Below are 25394 nucleotides of genomic sequence, written 5' to 3' on the forward strand. Positions count from 1 at the left end.
AAACTGGCACAAGAACAGAGACACAGAACAAGGGATCAGAACAGAGAACCCAGATATAAAACCATCATCACATTTCCATCTGATCTTTTACAAGGTAGACAAAAACATACAGTGGGGAAAAGAATATCTATTAGATAAATGGTGCTGGGAAAATTGGATAGCCACATGTAGAAGACTGAAATAGGTTCCACATCTCTCACCACTCATAAGAATTAATTCATGATGGATAACAAACTTAAACCTAAGACATGAAACTATAAGAATTCTAGAAGAAGAGGTTGAAAAAACTCTTACAGATATCAGCCTAGACACAGAATTTATGAAGAAGATCCCATAGGTAATCACACCAAAAATAAAAATAAATAAATGGGATCTGGTCAACTTAAAACACTTCTGTACAGCCAAGGAAACTATCACAAGAGCAATTGGACAATCTACAAAATAGGAGAAATATTCTCATGCTACATATCCAATGAGGGGCTGATAACTAGAATCTATACAGAACTCAGGAAACTCAACAAGAAAAAAATCAAACACCATTAAAAAGTGGGCAAAGGACATGAGCAGCAACATTCCAAAGAAGACAGACTAAGGGCCAACAAACATATGAAAAAATGCTCAACATCTCTAATCATCAGGGAAATGCAAATCAAAACCACAATGAGATATCACTTAACTCCAGTGAGAATGGGCTTTATCAAAAAGTCCCAAAACAATAAATGTTGGTGTGAATGAGGAACAATAGGAACACTCATACACTGCTGGTGGGACTTCAAACTAGTACAACCTCTGTGGAAAACAATATGGAGATACTTCAAAGACCTACAAGTAAAACTACCATTTGATCCAGCAATCCCATTATTGGGCATCTATCCAAAGGATAAAAAGACATTCTATAAAAAAGACATCCGTACTAGAATGTATATAGCATAGCAGCACAATTCACAATTGCAAAGGTGTGAAAACAACCCAAGTGCCCATCAATACATGAGTGGATTAATGAAATGTGGTATATGTATACCATGGAGTTCTACTCAGCCACAGAAAACAAGGATGATCTAGCACCTCTTATATTATCCTCAATAAATCTGGAGTCCATTCTACTACATATCACAAGAATGGAAAAACAAGCACCATATGTACTCACCATCAAACTGGTATTAACTGATCAACACTTATGTGCACATTTAGAAGTGACATTCATCTGGTGTCGGGCAGGTGGGAGGGGGGAAAAGGGGATGGATATATTCACACCTAATGTGTGTGGTGCACACCATCTGGGGGATGGACATGCTTGAAGCTCTAACTTGGGTAGGGCAAATGCAATATATGTATCTTAAACATTTGTACCCGCCTAATATGCTGAAATAAAAAAATTAAAAATTAAAAAAACCAAAATAAGATAGACTAATGGCCAATAAATATATGAAAAAACACCCAATGTCTCTAATCATTAGGAAAATGCAAATCAAAACCATAATGAGATATCAACTAACTCCAGTGAGAATGGCTTTTATCTAAAAGTTCCCAAACAACAGATGCTGACATGGATGTGGAGAACAAGGAACACTTACTTATACACTGTTGGTGGGATTGCAAACTAATATAACTCCTGTGGAAAATGGTATGGAGATAACTCAAAGAACTAAAAGTTCACCTACCATTTGATCCAGCAATTCCACCACTGGGTATTTACCCAAAGGAAAAAAAAAAAAGACACTTGCATTTGAATGTTTATAGTGGCACAATTCACAATTGCAAAGATGTGGAAACAATCCAAGTGCCCATCAATACATGAGTGGATTAATAAGATGTGTTATATGTATACCATGCAGTACTATTCAGACACATAAAAATGGTGAACTAATACTTTTGTAACAACCTGGATGAAACTGGAGACTATTCTTCTAAGTGAAGTGTCACAAGAATGGAAAAACAAACACTACATGCACTCATTATTAAATTGGAACAAAATGATCAACACTAATGTGGACATATTGAATTAAAATTTAATAGAAATCAAGCAAGTAGAAAGGGGAGTAGGAAATGGTTTAATTCACATGTAAGGTGTACAGTGTACACTATCTGGGTTATGGACACATTTCTAACTTTGACTCAAACTGTACAAAGGTAACATGTAAGAGAAATATTTATACCCCTGTAATATTCTGAAATAAAAAGAAAAGAATTAAACAGCAATAGAGGGGAACCATCAAGGCCAATGTTCCTTTAGTTTAATGAAAGTCAGTGAAGATAACACAGATTTAAAACATGGTCTGATCAACTCATTTTTCAAATTCTTGGAGTATAAAATACAAGGCATAGTGATGTAAGACAAGGAATGAATTAAGGTTCTAAGTCAAGAGAGAACTATATACTTTGTTAAGAATTTGGAGAACTACTCATCTCTGATAGGGTGTTCTTACAGGGCCTCCACATTAAAGTGAAGCTGTTGGGCTTATGTATTAGGTTGGTCACTCTGGCAGCTAGATGGAATACTTAATAAAGAAAACTTAAGCTATTATATTAATGGTTTAGTATTTCAAGGTTTTCAATGCCATTAAAATTGTTAATCCCAGTTTACTAAAACGGTATGGAATCTCTTCACATTGGCTCTTTTCCCTGCTTTTCTCTATAAAAAATCCATATTGTGTTAAAGTTTCCCTGTTACTAATATTAGCTGTATTTCTGCCTCTGTCACTCAATAGATTTTCCCTGGTCCTCAAGCCCCTTCCTCTAATCTCTGTTCAGTAGACATGCCACCTTTAAGATACTTGGTTGGGGTAACAGGCATCAGAACCAGTGTCACTGGCAGGATAGATATGAGGAGAAGCACACCAAAGACAGATAGGAAGGTAGGGAAGCTATGGGCCCTAACAGAGAATAATGTATCTACCCCCTACAAGGTAATATGCTAAGCACTTTATACTTCTCATCTCACTGAATCCTGAAAACAACCCTGTGAAATAGGTCCCCTTTCATGGATGATAAAACTACAATTCAGAGGTCATCCAGCTAGTGAAAAGGGAAATCATTATTTTTACTGAACAGGTAGAAGGATGGGCAAAGGAGGATATGCCAGAAAATAGGAGAGAGCTCAAATCAGAGGGATTAAATGGGAGAGAAATCTGGGAAACTGGGACTTGGAACTAGTGTTAATGATGGATGGAAAATCATATTTTCTTTAAGATCATAGATACCACAACTTCTTGATATTTATGACTGGGCCCCTACCTATCTCAGCATCCTTTGTATCTTATTACATATCTTGGACACCTTACATGCTAGCCACACTGACCTTTCTTTCTTCAAATGTGCAATTCTCTCTCTCTGTATCTCTCTCTCTCTCTCTCTCACACACACACACACACACACACACACACACACACACACACAACTTTGTCTAAAATATTCTTCTCACTCCATTGTGCCCTCCATTCTACCAATCAGCTTATCATTTCCTCATAAAAGCCTTATCTGATATTTATCCCCACCTACCTTGCAAGCAAACCCATCAGATTCTTTAGATATCCCTGTCCTCATTTCCATAGCAGCCTATATTCACTTCCTTATCATACATCACTGTTATTTCTATAATTGGCTGTTTTTCTCATTAGACAAAAGATTCCACGAGAACAGTTTGCTCATTGTATCCCATGACCTTTAGTAGGTCAAGCACATGGTAAGCATTCAATAAGCATTTGTTAGATGAATAAAATGAATGAATGGATATGCTGCTTCTACCATGAGAGGAACTATACACCTGCATGAATAAATAGCTTTGTCTCTGAACATGCAACCACTGAAGAAACCATCTGTTGCCTTGGTAATTTGTTCATGTTCTTTACATAAAGCTCAGGTGAAAAAATAAAAATTATTTTAGCTTCCCTGTAAACTATATTTGTAAATATTTCTATTATGAGTTCATTTCCAAAATGACAACATGCCACTTTTTTCTATTAAAGTCATAAAAATAATATGATACTAACTTTGATAAAAATATTTTAAATGTCTAGCAAAAACTTTTATTTCCTTTTAGAAATTCTGAGTGACTTTACTGTTGTAAAAGATAGTGGGTTGACATAGGCAAAGAGTGAAACTGTATTTGCAGAACAGATGTAGTATTAACAACATCAATAAAAGCGTCTTTTATGCTGCCTTGTCCACTTTCAGTCTGCTATTTAAATTTTATTATGCATATTAACCTGTTAAGCATATGAAAAATTAATAGTGCCATAATGCCTGCCTTAATAAATTATAGTGGTAATTTAACATATTGTAGTTTTATTTGTAGATTACTTTTTAAAACTCAATGTCTGTATATTCTATATAGGTTAATGAACAACTGAAATGATATTAATGTATGATTCTCACTACTACTTTTTTAGATACTTAGTTAACCTGAATAATTTTATTTGCAGAAATAATGTACTCTAGAATAATAATATATTAGAGATAGAAAAGGAAAGACCTCAGATGCAATAAAATACACTCATTTGACCGAGGACAGTGATGTCGACATGCCTCTGGGTGCCCAAAGTCAGAAAGTACAGATTTATTAATACTTTGATTTTTCACAGTTCCACATTTTTTTTCCTTATATAAAATCCTATGTGCTATCACATATGATACTTTAGAATTCCTACATAATAAAAGAAAAATTCTACTGACTGCTTGCATTTCATGAAATCTATTCCAGAATATTCTGTCATCTATAACTATTGTCCTACTGGACAATCATCTAACAGCATGGCTCTTCCTTAACATAATCTAACATTATATTCCTTATATTTTAGTTGTCAAATTTAGGGGAATTATTATCTTTCAATTATTCCAAAATATTTAGGAAATTTCACTGTATAAAACATGTTGCATTAGTGACTAAATTGTGTTTAATTAGTGTTATTGAGATGACCTCACTTACTTTAATTCATTAGAGATTCATTAGAGATATAAATTGTGAGTTGCTCAATAAGTTATCCTAGTAATAAAACTTTTAAACTAAAAATAATAAATAAGTTATCCTGGATACAAGTCTTTCCATATGCCAGAAATTGTGCTAGTCACTTTACACCCTTTACCATGACATCATCTAAACATACTCTTTTTACAAATATGAAATTGAGGCTCAGGTATGTTAAACAACTTATCTAGGTCCCAAAACTAATAAATTTCAAAACAACAATTTAAATTCAAGTCTTGCTCCAGAGTCCTTCTCTTCACACTAGAACATGTTTTTTCTCTCTTAGTAGTGATATCTGTAACAAAAGAGTTGAAATGGTAACCAGACAGAAACATTTGAAAAAAAGGGATGACTGAATCTTCATATCAAAATGAGTTGCCTGATCATTTGGCAAGACCTTGGAACCCACGTGGCAGAAACTCTGTGTTTATGGCTGCTCTGATGATTTCATGGCCTAAATTATCTTATTTCAAATCTGAGAGGTTCTGCAAATCAGTATAACCAGACTGAAGCCCTTAAGACATTAAGCAATCTTAGTTATATGGGGTGAGATCTAGGGTGGGGTTATTTTATCATAGGGCTTAGATTATTATAAAGTATGCTACAGACATTTCTGTCCTTTTATATGCAGAAAAAATAAAAATGCTTCTCCAGCATGTCTAATAGATCCTTTTTATTGCCATTATACAGCAATATTTTCTCGATTTATCAGCATCTCTTCTCTCAGTCTTCTAACATTCATTTTGAAGAAAATGGAACAAAGACATAAAGAGGAATTTACTACTATAGTATGTGTAATAGCGGGGAATGGGAAAACTCAGTGGGCACAGAATTCTAGGAGGATCCCCAAAGGGACAGGAAGTACCTTTCATGCCACAGCAGGAAGGGAAAAAGGAATTAAGATGCTATTACCAGTGGACATATTTGTGTCCCTATTACTGAAAACTTTGACAGAGGTGGTGGTCAACTGTGGTACTGAGATGTATCATAGATAAAGTAGAGTCTAGGATAGATAAGGATAGTGAGCAGTTCTGGTCTCTCATAAAGCTTCCATAAAGCAAGAATTGAAGAAAGTATCTCAGCCAGAGTTGCTAGAAGGTGGGCTTATTGCTGGAGGGGAAAGATGTGAGGATTGGATTAAGATAGAATTAAAATTTCTAAATTGTTGGCAAATTTCCTGTCAAAGAGTCCCAGGAAAGTAGAGCAAGGGCATTCCAAGCACATGACCACTTAGAAAAAGAGTAAAGTATCAATAGTGATGGATGAAACAGATAAGATTTGCAGTCAGAAGTCCTCTAGGACTCTCCCTACCTATGTTCAGCTTTTGAATCAATTATGCATTGTTTACCATAGTAACATCATAATGTGACTTTTTTATAAGTATGCTTTTTCTTTAAAGATGTTATATATGCTACCTTGAAAATATTCATAAATATAATTAAGAAAATTCATGAAATTTCACGAGTATATATTCTGTTGAATCATATAATTTATATGATAGATCAAAATAACTGGAATAATGACATTTATCTCTTATTTAAATTTAAAGCAAAAGAATATTTTCTTACCTTTATACCTGTGATCATCAATATTGGTAATAAAATATAAAACACATGACATTAATTTATTAGATGCTTTCCAAATTGAAGGAACTTAGATTTCAGTATTGATTTAACTTGTTCAATGTAATATATTTCCAGTTTTGAGTTCTAATTAATAACTTGATAACTTATTTTAAAAGTACTAATTATGTTTCACAGTATCTGAAATTATTATAATTTGGGAATAAATAATGATAAAACACATGTAGGTCAGATTTGACAGTATTCTCTCAAGAAAAATAACACCAAGTGTAACGCATCAGGAAGAGTGAAACATTTAAGAGTATATTTCCTTTCATAGGTTACATAAGGACATACAATTTCCCACTTAGCTTTTTTAAATATTTATTTCAGTTTACTTTTACTGACTTAACTGGAAATAAATGACATATTTGGCAATTTTTAAAAGTAAAATAAGATATTCATCTAATTTAGAGGACGGGTCAACTAAACCAATGAGATTTTAGGCTTTAAATCCACTAACATTAACTGAAGCTGCCATGTGATACTAGGCCTTATGGGAAAATATCCATTGAGATTCTTTGGAATTTAATCTGTAAAAGTAAAATATTTAAGGTCATACCCTGGGGAACTTGGTTTGTGTCTTCAAAATTAAATAATTTTTCTTTAGTGGTAAAAGGAAATCACAGTGGAAAATGTACAGTTAGTAAATCTGTACTAAACTATTGATTTTGTCGTGTCTAATGGGTATCCAATCAATGTGAGATACTAAAAGATATGGCCCAAATTAACTCATGGTATGCTTACATGCAAAATAAAAAGGGAACTAATAAATGTCTTTTAATTAGTTTTTTCTAAAAATAATAATTTCTATTGAAATAACCAGTGTCTTTGAAATTTAAATACACTATGTACAACTGATGACAGAATAAAATAAAATGCTTTTGAAATTTTTAGCTATTTTCTGTAAAATATATCCAAAAAAGGATTGCTCTATTGATTTCATTCCATTTCTACTTTTATTTCTATTTCTGATAATACAAATATTTTTACTCTAATCAAAATAGAGAGAATCAGTTAAATATTAAATATTGTGTTTGTTTATTCCAGGGCCTCAAGACTTTTTTCCTTTAAAAAAAATCACTGAAATGCAAAATATCAGAATTCTCCAATCAGAAACAATATGTCAAGCCACAGTAAAGCTGATTGGCTTCTTCAAACATATAAGACATGCTTTTTAAATGAAAAGCTAATTATCACACTCAGAAAGACTACCCTGATATGTTATGTTAACGTGATGTGTGAGCTACACTACTACTATAGATATTTCATTTATGAGCTATAAATAGATGCGAAAGCAAATTCTGCCATAAAAAAAAACACACACACACAGGCAAATTCTCCTTTCATTTGCACAAACACACAATATCACTTTAAGAAGTTGCAATCACATAAAGACAGGACTCTCAGACCCTCTTAGGGAACAAAATGCCCAGCAAAGTAAATTATACTAATCATTTTCTCTCATGAACGGGCAGTACCTACTAGAGCTATTTAATTACAGGACCAGAATAATAATCGAAAAATGCTGCACACAACAGCCCTGTTTCCTATCCTACCTTTGTGGTGACAATGCACAGGCAATCCATCCTGGATCCCTACACAGCACTCAGTACATGGAAATCACACCAGCAAATCAGCAAAGGTGATAAAAGCCTTTTGGTAAATAGCACACAGAGAGAAGCAGAGCCTGGATTCTGCACAGATGGCTTTTCCAAGGGGGCCCCTCATGGGAAACTCGAGCCCTCCTCCATACAGATCAAGGCAAGCAGGATTCTCCTAGGCACTGGAAAATCCCCTAGAAATCAGCTCCGGCAAAACTTCCCGGTGGCTTGCTGGGCTTCGCTGCTGCATGGTCTTTTACTGGATTCCGAGATCGGAACAAGGCTCCTGTGAGTGCCTCGCTCAGTTCTACCGAGGAGATGAATGTTACACCAAGCCCCAGAGAATCACATTTCAGCTCTCGTTCTTGTTTCTGAATTCTGATCTGCAGTTTCACTATACCCATAAGATTTCCTCTGCCAAAGTCCCCCCTTTGCTGCCTTCGTCTTTCCTACTAGCAACTCTGAGTAAGCACAATAAACTACCCGGCCCATCTATCAAAGGGCTGTCGTTCTAACGCCAGAACAGCAGAACAGCGGCTTTGGGTAATAAAAAGCTGTTTATTATGAGCATGATTCCTGGGAGCCTAAATGACTCGAAAGATACGACTGTAAAGCTAAGGTGCATGTGGTGCTGCATACATCACATCTCAACTCACTCGCAATTACAAGAGCAGCTTCTTATAAACGACTAACAGCTGGATAAGGAAAATCCGGCCAGGGACATAAAGAAACTGCGGATTTGAAGGTTTTACTTAGAAAACGTTTTATTTCTCATTTTATTTGCGTACCTATTTGTGTGGCCCATGACGTATGCAAATACACAAACAACCTGAATATTTAAATGAATAAGCACATTATAAAATTGGGGTAGGAGGAGGTTCCAAAGTGTTTACAAAAGTTCCACACTCTGAGACAAAAATAATGAGTTCTTTCTCAAACTTTTCCCTCCTCACCGGCTGTCTGCAGGCACTTATTAGGTGGGTAGAGCTTTGTGTTCCCTTCTGCAGCATTTTAACAGCCAAATGATTAACCCTCCCCCTCCCTCAAATCCCTCCCTTTCTTCTAGTGAAGGGGCTACAACAACTGCCTTTGAGGTACTTGACAAGCATCACTCTGGATAATAATATACTTTTTTCTTCATCATTTTAAACACATACAGACACTGAAACAGACTCAGGCTCTCAGAAAGAAAGGGGTGAGGGAGGGGGAGACAGTGAATGACAAAATGGAAAGCACTGCCTAATAAAAATGGAAAATCAACACCTCATTTTCACTAGGAAGAAAACGCATAGTCAACTGGACCACTGAGAATATCGAGAAGCACTGTCTAGGAACCCACAAATTTGACTACCTCCTCAAGATAGTGGCAGGACCATTCCCTACACCACCACCCAAAATTATTCTCCTTTTTTTTTAATAAAAAGTATATTTTCTATAATAAACAATTTTTAAAAGGATGAACATGCAAGACTCTTCTACCTTTCATGAATTATTCAGGTTCTAATCTCAATATCCTACTGATTGCAAGCTAAATAGGTGAATGTCTCAGAGCGACATGTCATTATTTTACCAAAATGAGAGAGCACTGTTTCTAAAGATTTTTTTCAACATCCATAGCAAATCAGAAATGTGTTCAGAGGGAAAAAAAGGAAAACAAAAGATCCTAAAGTTCAATTTTTTGATATAAAATCTTTAAAGGGGGTTCAAAAAATTATTTGTAGTTAAAAAATAATTTCTTCTGAATTGTTAGCCTACTAGTGTAACTTCAGATAATTTTCAAGTTAGACAACACAAATATTAGGTTAAGTATGGCATGTCTGATTTCCTTAAGTTCTAAGTTGACATCTAATAACTCTGACATTTCACTTTGACACTTCTGGGTTTGTGTATGTGTGTGTGTGTGTGTGTGTGTGTGTGTGTGTGTGTGTGTGTGTGTGTGAAGGAATATTCTCATTCTTTCAAACATACATTTTGGCTTGTGATTATCTTCCAATTTTTTTTAAGAACAATTTTTGTGAAACCATGCAGAAGTCAAAAATTCATGTTATTTTCAAATATGAGTTGCATTATGGAACCAGTGCAGTGCAGACAGCTAGAAATATCAACAAAGTGTTTGGGAAGGATGTAGCTAATGAATGCACAGTATATCAATGGTTTAAGAAGTACTGTTCTGGTGATTTTAATCTTGAAAATGAGCCAGGTGGGTGACCAGAGACCAAAGTGGATAGTGATGAGTTCAAAGCTGTAGTGGAAGTGAATCCACCTCGACCTGCCCATGAATTAGTAGCAAGGTTTGATGTTACTATTTCAACAATATTGGACCATTTGCAACAAATTGGCAAGGTAAAGAAGCTGGATCAATGGGTATCCCATGAATTAAATAAGCATCAGAAGAGAAATCATCCCAAAGCATGCCTTTCTTTACTATCACAACATAAAGGTAAACCATTTCTACACAGTATTGCTATGTGTGATAAAAAATGGATTTTTCTTGACAATCACTAGCATTTGGCATGATGGTTGGATAAAGACAAAGTGCCAAAACACAGTCCAAAACTGAATATTCATCAAAAAAAAAAGCTAGTGGTGTCTGTCTGGTGGTACAGTGGTGGTATTATCCACTACAGCTTCATGAAATCTGGTCAATCGATCATAGTGGATGTGTACTGAAACCAAGTGGATGAAATGATGAGGATGCTTTCAATTAAGCAGCCAAGATTGGTCAATAGAGATAGGCCAATCCTTTGTAAGGCCAAATGTTGCAAAAAACAACACTGCTCAAACTGCAGAAGCTGGACTTGGAAACTCTCTGTTATCTTCTGCATTCACCAGACCTTGCACCAACTGACTACCACTTATTCCAGGCTTTGGACCAATTCTTACAAGGAAAAATAGTCAATTCTCAATAAGCTGTGGAAAACGCTTTTCAAAATTTCATCACCACTCAGTCTCCAGGCTTCTTGGCTGCTGTCATAAGCATGCTATCATTAAGATGGCAAAACTGTGGCAATAGTTTAGGCACATACTTTGACAAATTATACTGCTTCTGGTTTGAGATATAATAAACTTTTGATTCAAAATCAGACATTTCATATTTCATGGCCTAATAAAACTCATGCTCTGGTCCATTCAATTAGGTAACTGTCTTATGGTTCAACAATACAAAAGGGTTAAAGAAGCATCACTTTGCCTATTCACCTTCTTATTTATTACATCGTCACAATTATTAATTTAACTCAATACTTCCTAACCTTATCTCAGAATATGTAAAAACATCATATCCTTGAGCATTCCCAGGTACCAGTGATACAACCAAAACATTTAATATATAATTTGATACTGATTGCCATATTCATGTTCAAAATAATTAGGCTTCATGTCCCCATAGCACTTCAAAGTTGACAAAGCATTTGTAACATTCTCATAGGCTTGGGAAATTTAAATTACTTTCCAAGAACTGGAAACTTTCAATGTCAACATTAAAGACCATGTCTCTTATTTGTAAGTCCAGGGCTTTTTTTTTAGTTATGATCAGAATAGAGACAGTCAGGGGTTAGAAAGAGGAAGTAAATTGGATAGTAGAATAAGAGGGATATTTTTACAAGGTATCCTTGGAAGAAAGCTACCTTTAAAACTTCCTTCCATCTTAGTAGAGAGGAAGAAACTAAGCCAAGGGAAAATTTGCAGAGGGAGCCTGCTTAGCTTCTGACCTTTGCTGATCAGAGACGAAAGCACTTTGTAAATTATAAAGACCTGCTGAATTGAAAAGCAGTTCATCTAGCATAACTCCTGACATACTGTAGGCCCTCACTAAGTCATTCATCTAATACATTTGTTTGTTGAGGACTAACTATATGATTATGTGATTAATGTCCGTCTCACTAACTAAAGTGAGCCCCTTAATGGTAGTTTTGAATCTATTTTCCCATTACCTACTCTAGTATCTCATTCATTCAACCAATATACGTGAGAATCTACTTACATGGAGTGAGCAAGGGTGAGCAAAAGCTAGCAGAATCCTTACCCAAAACCAAACCAAAAACTATAGTACTGTTCAGTAAGTACTTGGGTGTTTTAGAATCACAAAGTAGAGGTATTTAACTGACAATGGAGTAGTCAGGAAAGGCTTTCTAAAGAGGAGCCTTGAGTCAAGTTGAGAAAGACCCATAGGAGTTAACTAGAAGTTCGGAGAACAAAGAATTCCATGTATTTTATTATATTTGAAAAAGGAATGAATCAATAATATCTTACAGCTTTATATAATCAGCTTAATAAACATATCCAATGGATTTCCATTAAATAATAGTATTTTAGAGCAGGCATTTCACAAACTGACATGCAATCTCTGCTTGGGAATAAAGAAGAGCATTGTTCATATAATGTTACGTGAGTGCAAATACACTGTAAATGCATGTGCAATATGCATGTTCTATACTCACTTATTCATATGCACAAGTGATTAATTGGATAATGTATGTATGTTTAAATATAAGTAAATACATAACATTTTAAAGTATAGTCCCACTTAGGATTTCTACTTTATGTATACCTTACCTTCTATTGATTTTCCCCAGATATAAAGATGATAGAAGATAATCCACTTCTTTGCCTCAAGGGAAACATTATTTTATTTTAAAAATTAACAAGGCATTGGCATGAGGCATTATTTTTTACACACAGAATTCAACTGGGCCTGTGATTTCACAAGAAGTGTTTAGCAAGATATAATGCCACAGATTGTAAATTGTTTTGCTTGATATTTCTTAAGGTTAATGATATCAAGCCAGAAATATATTGATTCTTAGTAAAATCTACCACTGAAGGTTTGATTTCAGAAAATTACCATTGTAAATACTTGCATTAAGCCTGTACCTTAATCTTTTAAATTCATTACTTTTGTTTTGTTTCCAACTGGGAAAAGAAAATCCCTAGAAGTGAAATATACCTTGTGTCTATTCTAGAATCTAAGCACCTTGAAGGCAGATTTAATGTGTATCTCTAGCACCTAATGTTGTACCTGGCACTTAAGTGGTCCAAATAAATATTAGTGGAATGAAAGAATAATCACAGTTTGTTATCCCATTTATTTTCCTTGTTAGGAGATTTTTTTAAAAACCCTATTTAAGCCTATTACCCCTTGTCTATATGAGAAACATATACACATAGAGTAACCATAATATACACATAAATATTTACACATATATATAAGGAAAAACATATCAGTGGTGCATGTAGCTGAAGGTATTTGCAAATAAAAATATTTGCATTGGCAAATTCAGTCTGATTCAAGAAAGTATGGTTTGGAACAGTATTATCTATAATGGAGAAGGGCAGTTTCCAGCTGAAGTACTACAACTAAAGGATGCTGCTGAAACTAGGTGCTTGCCCTTGGGATAGAAAAACAGTAATAAATATAAGCATTTTTATTAATAATAAGTGGCTATTATCTGAAGTACTGTGGCAGATACATTACAAATATTCTCTCTGTCATAATATTCTTTTAGGAAGGAATTATAATCTTCATTTTATAGATAAACTGAAACTGCCTGAGGTTATATGCCTTACCCTAGGTGACACAGAACCTAGGTGACTCCAATTCAGAGGGCAAAGTCTATGTTCTTTCTATCTCATCACACCTCAAATCCTAAAGCAGTTTCTGTACCCCTAGGTCCAACCTGAGAGTGAAGTACAAACAAATCCAAAGGCCTTCTCTAGCCAAAGGTACCCTGAACGCCATGAAGACTGATTAACAATCCATCTGGGATTCCCCCAAAAGATAAGTGCATCTCCAGGATCCTACACTGAGGCCTTTCATAACTTATAAGGGCCTTACGAGCAATCCCAGAGGAATGGACCCCACATTAGAAAAATTAGCTCCAGAGGAAATAACAGAAGAAATCTACACACCTAGACTCCCACTCCCATCTATCTGTTCCCCACATACCCAGGACAGCAGTGCACAAAGGACATCTGCAAAGCTTGTTAGCTTACTAAAATAAATAGACTTCAGGCAGGTCATGGCAAAATGCCTGTCCTCATTTAGAAACTCTCTAGAGGCAAGTAAGAAATTATGATCAACTGAAAAAGGACTGAATTTTCCAGAGAGTTTCTATGATGGAAAAATATCAGGATAATATTGGATCCTGAAAATAATTCATGAAAAGCAGGACCTTATGTATTCGTTGCAAATTAAATGCATATCTTTGTAAAAGATACATAAAAATTAAATTAAAACAAAATTTTGAGTAAAGCAACAATTTCTATAGAAATGAAAAAATTTTCACTTTTAACCTATTTTTTTACCATGGTTTTCAATTGTACAGACCTGAATTGTACGTTAGTTTTTCTTATATATATAAGTGAGTTGGAACACAGTTAAATGATAACCATGTATCTCTCCCAGTTTTTATCATCTTCAAAATCTAAACAACCTTTGAAATTTAGATAATTATAAGTGGTAAGCAAAAAATTATAAAAAATATTCAGTAAGCATTCTGTTTCCCTAACAAATCAATCTTCATATAAAGTTTGCTAAACATTAAGTAGATTTGTTATGAAGTTCAGTTTTCTCTACTATTATACAATGCTGTGAGTTGAATAGTTTCCAGAAATGCAAATAGTTGTGTGCAAACCACAAATCTAAAAAGCTATATGGTCTGAAATAAAATTTTGCTTTGAAATTAATATAAATATCCTCAGTAGTATTGCTAAATGCCCTTCCCACACTCTACTTTCCTACATTCCAATCCCATTGGCTTGTTATCTGTTCCTCAAATATTTTTATTCTAATTCTTCCTCAGCATCTTGCATTTGTTGTTCTTTCTGCCAGAAACTCTCTTTTCCTGGATCTTCACGTGTCCAGCTCCTTCTCATAATTCATGTCTCTTTTTAGAGGCTAACACCTCAGTAAGACCTTCTCAAACTGACTTCCTCTGATTAAATTAGATTCCCTTCCATCATTCTCCATTACATGATCCTAGTTTATTTCCTTCATAGCAATTATCACAATCTGAAATTACCTTCTTTATTCATTTCTTACTAGTCCCCCTATATGAAGCTTATGTGTAAGAGCAGGAACCTTGTCTGTTTTGTCCATGGCTATATTACCAGTGTTTAGAACTTAACAGATGCTAAGTAGGGACTTTTCTGAAAGAATAAATAAGACACAACACAGAGAAAATTTTCTTTTATTTTAAAGGATAAAAACAATAGTCCAAAATGAAATTTGCAATGTATTTTTCTAATATAGCTTTGTTTCTAAAGGTGTGATTTAAACTAATAATAGTATTCAAAAATATATAAAATAAAAAATAATTTTCAGATTCAACATTAATCTTTATTTATTTTAAAATAAATTTTACTGTGCATAATTAAGATATACAACATGATGTTATCAGATACATACATATAGTTAAAAGGTTACTATAGTGAAGCAAATTAACACATTTATCACCTCACATAGTTATCTATATTTTCTGCTTTTGTGGCAAGAGCAGCTAAAATCTACTCATTTAACATGAATGCCATATATAGTACAATTTTATTATTTATAGTCCTCATGTTGTACATTAGACCTCTACACTTGTTAATGCTACATATCTGCTACTTTTTATCCTCTGACCTACATCTCCCCATTTCTTCCCCCTCACCCGTAGTAACCCCTATTTTGTTCTCTATTGCTGCATAATTTAATTTTTTTGATTCTACATATAATGAGATCACGCAATATTTTTATTTCTGCATCTGGCTTATTTCACTTAGCATAATGTCCTCCAGGCTTCTATACTGTGGCAAATGGCAAGATCTTGTTCTCTTTGGGACTGAATAATAGTTTCTTTATACATTCATCCATTGATGGACATTTAGGTTATTTCCATGTCTTGGAAATTGTAAATAACGCTGCAATGAATACAAGAGAGCAGGTAATCTTTACACAGGGATGACTTCATTTTCTTTGGTTATATCCCTAGAAGAGGGATTGGTGGGTAATATAGTGGTTCTATTTTTAATTTGTTGAGAAATCTCCATACTATTTTCAATAATGGCTATATTAATCTACATTCCCACCAATAAGGTACAAGAATTCCCTTTTCTCTACATCCTCAGCAATATTTGTTATATTTTGACTTTTTGAAAAAATAATCCTAATGGGTGTGAGGTGGTATATCACAGCAGTTTTGATTTGCATTTCCCTGATGCTTAATAATGTTGAGCACTGGCCGGGCATGGTGGCTCACACCTATAATCCTAGCACTCTGGGAGGCCGAGGCGGGCGGATTGCTCGAGGTCAGGAGTTCGAGACCAGCCTGAGCAAGAGCGAGACCCCGTCTCTATTATAAATAGAAAGAAATTAATTGGCCAACTAATATATATAGAAAAAACTAGCCTGGCATGGTGGCACATGCCTGTAGTCCCAGCTACTTGGGAGGCTGAGGCAGGAGGATCCCTTAAGCCCAGGAGTTTGAGGTTGCTGTGAGCTAGGCTGACGCCATGGCACTCACTCTAGCCTGGGCAACAAAGCGAGACTCTGTCTCAAAAAAAAAAAATAATAATAATAATGTTGAGCATTTTTTCATATACCTGTTAGCCATTTATTTTGTCTTCTTTGGATAAATGTCTATTCAAGCCTTTTGCCCATTTTTAATTGGGTTATTTGTTTTTCCACTATTGAATTATATGAGTTTCTTATAAACTTTGAACACTAACCCCTTACAGAATATATGGTTTGCAAATAAGTATTAACTTTTTATTGAGCAGGCTGTGATTAGAAACTCATTAAGTATTCATAATCATTTAAGTATAATTTTACAGGTGAAGAAACTAAAACTCAGAAGAGTTGAATTTATTCAAATTTATATGTGATATCTATTGAGTTTGTAAACCAGCATGATATATACTCTCTTGACTGAGTAAATAAACCAAGATAAATCCTGACCATCTAACCCCAAGCCCCATTCTGTCTTTGTTATAGTGGTGATCTGCTGCAATTTTTGTTTGTTTCTTTCTTTTTTGCTCTTAAGAAACTCATAGTCTTTGCTGCACTTTTAAGCTCATTAAACTAGTTGATCCAGGTAGTAAATACCATAAACTGCAAAGTTTGGTTTTAAATGCTGTATCATCTGAACAGAATATATTTTCAAACAAATGTAAAAACCATGATCCTAAATACAGATCTATTAATGAACAGGATATCTTTATGTAGTGTTTGTGTTGCTTTAGAGACAGCTAGTAAACAAATATATTGATATTTTGACTGATTAGTTTAAAATAGCTTTATAAATGTGGTAACACAAATCTGGGATCTTCAATGCTAATAAACAGTCCAATCATTGCTCTTTAATAGGCAGAACATTGACCCTGAGGCACTACAAGACACTCAAAGATAAAGCACAATATCTCCATCAACCTTGAAATGAGGAGTTATTACATTCTATGTTTTAAATTATTAGCAGTAAATCAAATCAGCCAGATTTGACCACAGTATTCCATTAAAAAGATTATTCCCCCATTAATTTCAGGTACTTAGAAGTTTGCTACCATACTTCCCTGATAGTAGAAAATAGAAAATAGGCCAAGTGTGGTAGCTCAAGCTGTAATCCTAGCACTCTGGGAAGCTGAAGTAAGGGGATCACTTTAGCTCAGGAGTTAGAGATGAGCCTGAGCGAGAGTGAGACCCCATCTCTACAAAAATATAGAAAAATTATCCAGGCATGATGGTGTGCATGCCTGTAATTCCAGCCACTTAAGAGGCTGAGGCAGGAAGATCACTGGAGCCCAGGATTTTGAGGTTGTAGCGAGCTAGGTTGATGCCACTGTACTCTAACTGGGGCAACAGAGCAAGACTCTATCTCCAAAAAAAAAAAAAGATATCCAATGCTAAAGCAGTTTGAGTATCATGGGGTTTAGTTTAAAAAAAGACTATAATATTCAAACTTGCCTAGATGAAATGAGCTACCTTGGAAAGTGATAAATATCCTATAATAGAGGCTTCCCAGCAGATGATAGATTCCACTTTGGCAGGGCAACAGTAGAGGAAATTTAAAATGAAGAAGAGTCATTGCTCTGGATTACCATTAAAATTACCTTTAATCCTCTGATTCTATGATATTTTCAAACTTGGTTCTACAGGAAGATTAGCTCATAACATCACTTTCTCTTTTATTATTATTGTAGTAAGAACCATATAACATTAAACTTACAGTCTTAACAATTTTCAAGTACAGAGTTTGGTAGTGTTAAATATATTTACATTGTTGTAGATCAGGTTTTCATCTTGAAAAACTGAAACTCTATAAGTGATAAACACTAGTTTCCCCCACCTCATCTCATTTTACCTAAGTAACTACCTTGCTACTTTCTGTTTTTATGAATTTGACTACTTTAGATACTTCATATGAGTGGAATCACACAGTATTTGTACTTTTGAAACTGGCTTATTTTGCTTAGCATAATATTTCAATGTTCATTCATGTTGTAGCATGTAACAGGATTTCCTTTTTTTCTAAGGCTACATAATATATCATTGTTTGTATCCATTCATCTATTGATGGACATTTGGGTTACTTCCATCTCTTGGCTATTGTGAATAATTCTGAATGAACAAGGGTATGCAAAGATCTCATCAAGACTCTGCTTTGAATTATTTTGAATGTATACCCCAAAGTGGAAATACCATAGTATATGGTAATTCCATTTTTAATTTTTTTAGGCATTTCTATGCTCTTTTCCATAATGGCTATGCCATTTTACATTCCCACCAATAGTGTACAAGGGTTTAAATTTCTCTATATCCTTGCCAACACTTATTATTTTTTGTTCTTTTGATAGTAGGCATGATAATGGATGTGAGATAATATCTCACTATGGTTTTGATTGACATTTCTCTCATGATTTGTGATAGCAAGTATCTTTTCATAGGTGTGTTGACCACTTGTATATCTTTGTTTGAGAATTCTCTATTCAAGTCCTTTACTCATTTTTAATTGGATTATTTGGTTTTTTTTTTTGTTTTTGAGCTGAAGGAGTTCTTTATATACTCTGGATATTAACCACTTATCAGATATGTGATTTGCAAATATTTTCTCTAATTCTATTGGTGTCTTTTCACTCTTGATTGTTTTCCTTGATGTATAGAAGTCTTTAGGTCCCATTTGTTTATTTTTGCTTTGTGACCTATGCTTTTAGTAACATATATAATAAATCATTGCCAAATTCAAGTCCCGATATTTTTTCTCCATGTTTTCTTCTGTGAGTTTTATAGTTTTAGGTCTTAATTATGTTTTCAATTCATTTTAAGTTAATTTTTCTGTACATTGTAAAGTTCCAACTTCATTCATTTGCATGTGGATATCCAGTTTTCTCACCACCATATGTTGAAGAGATTGTCCTTTTCACATTGGGAATCTTAGGACTGGCCATAAATGCAAGGTTATATTTCTGGGCTCTCTTTTCTGTTCTATTGATCCATATATTTGTCTCTATGCCAGTATCACACCATCTGGATTATTTTTGCTTTATAGTATGTTTTGAAATCAGGAAGTATGTGGCCTCCAACTTTGTTCTTCTTTTTCAGGATTAATTTGGCTATTTAGTATTACAGAACTATCACTTTTAAAATAAGGACCATGAACACCATCTAATGTACTTATATAAAGGCAAGGAAATCCTTGTTCTGCTCTCATTTCCTAAAACAAACACAAAAACCTTCTTTCCCATGGCTAAATGGCATTAGGGGAAAGAAGTTTCCTAGTAAATATCAGAAAGGACAGTAAATAGAGAAATAAAAATAGAGCTGAGTTGCAAAATTATTCTTAATAAGAAGGTACAACTATTTAACAAATATTATAAGTGTATTCTAACTTAAAAAGGAACCATAAATTAATAAAAACTTTTCACTTTAGATTATGAAACTGAGGTACAGATAAGCTAAGTGACTTGTTGAAGAACACTCAGATACTGAGTATACAAAGACAATGACCCAAGTCTGATATGTTTCCTACAGTCAAGTTTCTCTCCATCTGGTTACCCCTGTGTTCTTGATAAAATAGACTTAACTTTATGCCCATCCATTGTGGTAGTTGCATGGTATCCACTCAGTCTCTTTATCAATCAGTTCTAATTCATAAGATTGGCTAGAATCTGTTTTGTGCTGAAGAAATTAAAGTTAAAATATCAAATAACTAAAACCTTGCCTAAAATAAAATATTCCAAGATGCATTTAATACTGTGATAATGTCTCCAAATGTATGTAATATCAAGAAAATTTAGCTATCAATCCTTTCACTTATAACTTATTTCAATTGATCCTTATTGTATTCTTGCAGGATGGGCACAATAGGTATTATCTCATTTTACAAATAAAAATGGAAGTCATTTATTCTGCCTGAGGTCACATGACTAATTATTGATAGAGCCAAGATACAAACCCTGGTCTCTGACTTTGGATCTTTTGCTCTTTCCCTTCTACCATACTGTTCTATTTCTGAAATTACAATTAGTTCTCAACCAATGTGTCTATCTACTCTCAAAATATTATCTCTTAGCTGCCCTTCTCTTAACTCATATTTACAATATCATAATTGAATTTACTCTATTTACCACTTAATCATCTTTCCTCCCTCATTTTTTGTACTGGTACCACCCAACTCTCAATATACTTAGTCACCAAGTCCTGTCAATTACTTCTTTAAGTTCTCTCCTTTCTCCATGAGCTGATTAAAAATCCTCATTGTTTCTGACTATAATTCTGGAATATCAAATCTCTAAGCTTTACCTTTTGCATATTAGGTTTATTTAAACACAGAAAATGCCCCTGAAACATACTCCCAATTACTTATAATTGTTCAAAGGAAATAAGAATAAAATAAAAATAAAGAAAGAAACCACATTAAATGTAATATGTTTCTTCATCAATAAAGGTCTAAATTTCTCAATGATATCTTTATTTTTATTTTCTAAATTCTAATAAAATAAATGTGACTAGGCACAGTGGCTCATGCCTGTAATCCTAGCACTAATATATATAGTGCTGTAATCCTAGCACTAATATATATGTGTGTATATATTACATGTATATATAATTACATGTATATGTATTACATGTATTATACTATTAATGTTATACATGTATTATTATACATGTATAATAATATTACATGTATTATATATACATGTATATATATTACATGCCTGTAATCCTAGGACTAATATATATATGTGTATGTGTGTATATATATGTGTATATATATACACACACACACATACACATACACACACACATTAACTGGGCATGGTGGCACATGCCTGTAGTCCCAGCTACTTGGAATTTGAGGCAGGAGAATTGCTTAAGCCCAGGAGTTTGAGGCTGCTGTGAGGTAGACTGATGCCATGGCACTCTAGCCCGGGGAACAGAGTGAGACTCTGTCTCCAAAAAATAAAATAAATGTAAAACTTGCAATTCATTTCAATAGAATGAAAAGCTACTATTTGTCAGGCAGTACTAAACATGTTCATATTTACAATTTCATTAAAATCTCTTAAGTGCACTTTAAGATAAAGAAAGTGAGGCTTTTAGAGTTAAGTAGCTTAGGCTAGCAATATACTTTCCTATGATGAAAATAAAAAAGATTCTTTTATATATTTTTCAGCATTTATTTCATTTAGTTACCTGAAAAGTTGACACATTTTTATCCCACCTAGGCCTGATGACTTCATATTCAGGAAGCAAAAATACAACTATCCTTGTAAACATCCAGGAAGTTCAAAAATTTGTTTTCTAAGTATTCAAGAGTCCAGCATAGATGTCCACCTTCCCTCTCCCATTATGGAAAAAAACAGTACCATTGCCAAATTAGATGACTTCCTTCCCTGGAAGCACATTTAGCGTATTCTAACTGTCTTAAATAGTTTAAATAACACCATCTATGTTAAACAAAAATATTTTTCAAACAGAGAGAAGTGAAATAGCTTTCAAAATGTTTGTGTGGTCACCTAAGGCCATGCACTAAAACACAGATCCCAAAATGAAACACACAACTACTCAAAATAATACACATTTAGTGTCAGCTCAGGAACAAGAGAACTCAGCATGCTGACCAGGCCAAAGCCAGAAATTAGGTTATACAGTTATTTTTTTACTTGATCATCACTAGAAGCAGTATCCACTGGAAAGAAGACAAATCTTGCCCATTAAGCATAGAAACAAAGAAGATACTCTTAACACTTACACTTGTCTTTTCATCAGTTTCGTTTTCAAAACACTGATTTTCTTTATTTTGCTCAATACATGAAGCATTTGCATTTGGTCCACTGCAACCTGTAAGCTAAACAAGAAAAAAAAAACAAAAAACCTGCTTAAATCAATACTTCTTATTTGTTTTCTGCAATGTATATTGTTTTCAAACTTTTTACATACATAGTAAAATACATTAGGCCTGAATAAATACTAGATGTTGTTTATGTCAGTTTTAGAATATGAATTCACAATCTAACCCATTTTTATATTGCTTCCAAAGAGAAAACATAAAATGATACAAGTTATTCAAAAGCAAGTTTTTAAATTTCAAAGCTGTTCACCAGGGAATGTTGAACTTGGATTATTCAATAGTAAATTGATGATGTGGTAAAAACTGAGCATGGTTAATGGAAAGGTAAAGATAGTAGGGTCGATTTCATCTTTTGTAATTTCTCATACTTAACAGAAATCTTTACTTTATGGTGCTGTTGGAGCTCTCAGAACTAGCAGAAGCACTGACTCCCTTTGTTCTGGACTATCCTTTTAAAGCATTTTTATAACTGCAGGTTTGGATGACAGAAATAATATCTACTTCCAGAGCAAAGGGTAGGTTTGCTAACTGATGATTATAAAAGATATGTGTTCCCTAAACTGAAGGAATGTAACCTATAACATGACCCACTGCATGTGAATGTATTAAATAGCCATCTTTGCCTTGTCTTATAGGAACTGGGTCTTGAGTAACTAGTACAATAAAATGTTAACCACTGCTCTTATTGCAAGTGATAAAGTCCTTCGTCTTTGTCCTAGGAATCTTCTGGCAGCATCTGTGAAACTGTGCCAGGCTAACTTCTCAGCTTGACAGTAGGGTAAAATCTTAGATCTGTCACAGTTCTTGGCAGTCACAAGTACAGAATGCTGACAGAACCATGGCTTTCTGGAAGAGAAAGGGCTAGAGAGAGTTGTGGGCTGATAAAATGGATGTGTGGGACATCTTTGGGAATTGGTAGCAAACATGATGACTATACTGTATGTTCAACCACATAATGATCCTTCATTTTAATGCCTACTAATGAGAAGAAATTCCTAAACTGGTTGCAGGCTGAGGACTGGGAAATAGACTCAAAGACAGCTCCAAAAGTGTTTTCACTAACTCTTCTTTGAGTGGGAGGACTTCCTTACTAATCTACCAGTCAGTCTCAGCTCCCAGGATTCATTCTGGGTGAGCAGAAATGCCTGCCCCTTCTCAATCAATAGCTATAGAGACATGTACCTGCACTGATTGTGAAAGAAGAGAAATTTGCAAACACAGCGAGTAGAAACCAAGATTTCTCTAATTCCAATTTATTTTATTAATGGATGTTCCTCTTTTCTACTCCCATAGTTTACATCTAACATTGTGATTAACACATTGTATTATAAATTATATATTTATACACACACAAATGTGTGTATAATCTGTCCTATTACAGTTTCTTGGAGCATAAGCAGGATGTCTTACTGTTGATTTTTTTTCCTTTTCTTTTTTATTCATTTCTGTGAAGACTCCAGAAGTAGTTACTGTTTTTCAATACCCAGAAATAAATAAATATTTGTTTAATAAATGAAAAAATAAGATTAAATTAGATGAATAAATGGATGCATAGATAGATGAACAAACAGAAAAGAGCTCTGATCTGGCTAAGAGGAATGTCTGGCTAAACCACCTGGGGATACCCAGGTAGCCTCTGCATCAGAACATAGAGTTCTTTATTTTGTGCTGCCTTTTTGGAACAACCCTTCTTTGGGGTCACAAACTATGGAAACAAATTGGGGCTGCCAATCTGACTGTATCACTCACGTAGATGCCCTCAGTAAGAACCAGACTTCTGATGAGACCTACCAGAATCAAGATGCTGATTGAGCCCGCACTGCCACCACTGTACCCTGGATCCATCATCATACTGAACATGGAGCACATCCACCATCATAGATTAAGGACAAAGTAAAAGACTGTACCTGAGACTGAGGCCACCTGGGTATCCTCAGGTAGTTGAGCTTTGTATTTCTCTTAGCAAGATCAGAGCCTTTGTTCACTGTTTATCTATTCATCTATTTATGCATTCATTTATTTATCTAATTTAATCTTTTTAATTAAATTATTAATATTAAATTTAATTATTAAATAAATATTTATTCATCTCTGGAGATAGAGAGACATTAATATGGACTGTGTGTCCTCCAAGGAACTCTGACAGGAGATAGAAATATAAAAATATGTAATTTGTAACACAATGTGTTAATTGCAGTAATAAAGTATAAGTGTAGCATCTTTATCAGACCATGAAATCAGAGAAGGCTTCCTGAAAGATATGACATTGAAATAATGCTGAAGAAAAGGGAGGTTATCTAGGCAAGCAGGAGTGTTCAATCTAGTAGAAAGCAGTGTGGACTTGAAAGGCATAATGCTCAGAAGAAAAGAGCATGGGGTTTAGAGTAAGAGAGAAATGAGTAAGAATTCTTTTACTTCCACCTACTAGCTGTGTGTATTGGAGAAATATTTAAACTCTATGACTATCATCATTGAAAATATGGAGATAATGCCACCCATCACATAAGGTCTTCCTCCTTATCAAACATCCCACAGTTGGGTTGAGTTCTTTGGATTATAGGAGAGGGAAAAATAGCCTCCCTCCACCCTCCTACATTCCTTGGCTGAGCTACAAATTAAATTGACATAAGGCAGATTAACAGGAGAAAAACTATTTTAATTACATTCATACCTGTGTATGCACAGAAGTCCCCCAAAAATATAAGATTCAAAGAAGGGCCAGATGATTGAAACTTATATAGCATCCTGAGCTACAGAAATGAATAAGGGCTTGGGGTTTTGGAGGTGGTAGAGTCAAATGTTGGTAGGGTGAGGGAAAGAAATGTATGGTGCATAAAAGTTAGCTAGTTATGCAGATAAAAAAACTTTCAACTGATAAAAG

The 25394-nt window shown here is 34.3% G+C and overlaps 1 protein-coding gene across 7 annotated transcripts in view; it reads right to left on the reverse strand.

Moving 5' to 3' along the window:
- DLG2 (discs large MAGUK scaffold protein 2) overlaps positions 1-25394 on the reverse strand; it is a 1870454-nt gene that overhangs the window by 1469572 nt on the left and 375488 nt on the right. For 6 of the 7 annotated variants that reach the window (XM_076002367.1, XM_076002386.1, XM_076002368.1 and 3 more), the window contains exon 4: positions 22415-22510. In XM_076002367.1, coding sequence (XP_075858482.1) covers positions 22415-22510 — 96 coding nt within the window. Of the gene's footprint in view, positions 1-8144; positions 8644-22414; positions 22511-25394 lie in introns of those variants that run through there. The other variant, XM_076002370.1, reaches the window with a different exon arrangement.

This window comes from Microcebus murinus, chromosome 4 (assembly GCF_040939455.1).
Source record: "Microcebus murinus isolate Inina chromosome 4, M.murinus_Inina_mat1.0, whole genome shotgun sequence".
Classification (NCBI taxonomy): domain Eukaryota; kingdom Metazoa; phylum Chordata; class Mammalia; order Primates; family Cheirogaleidae; genus Microcebus; species Microcebus murinus.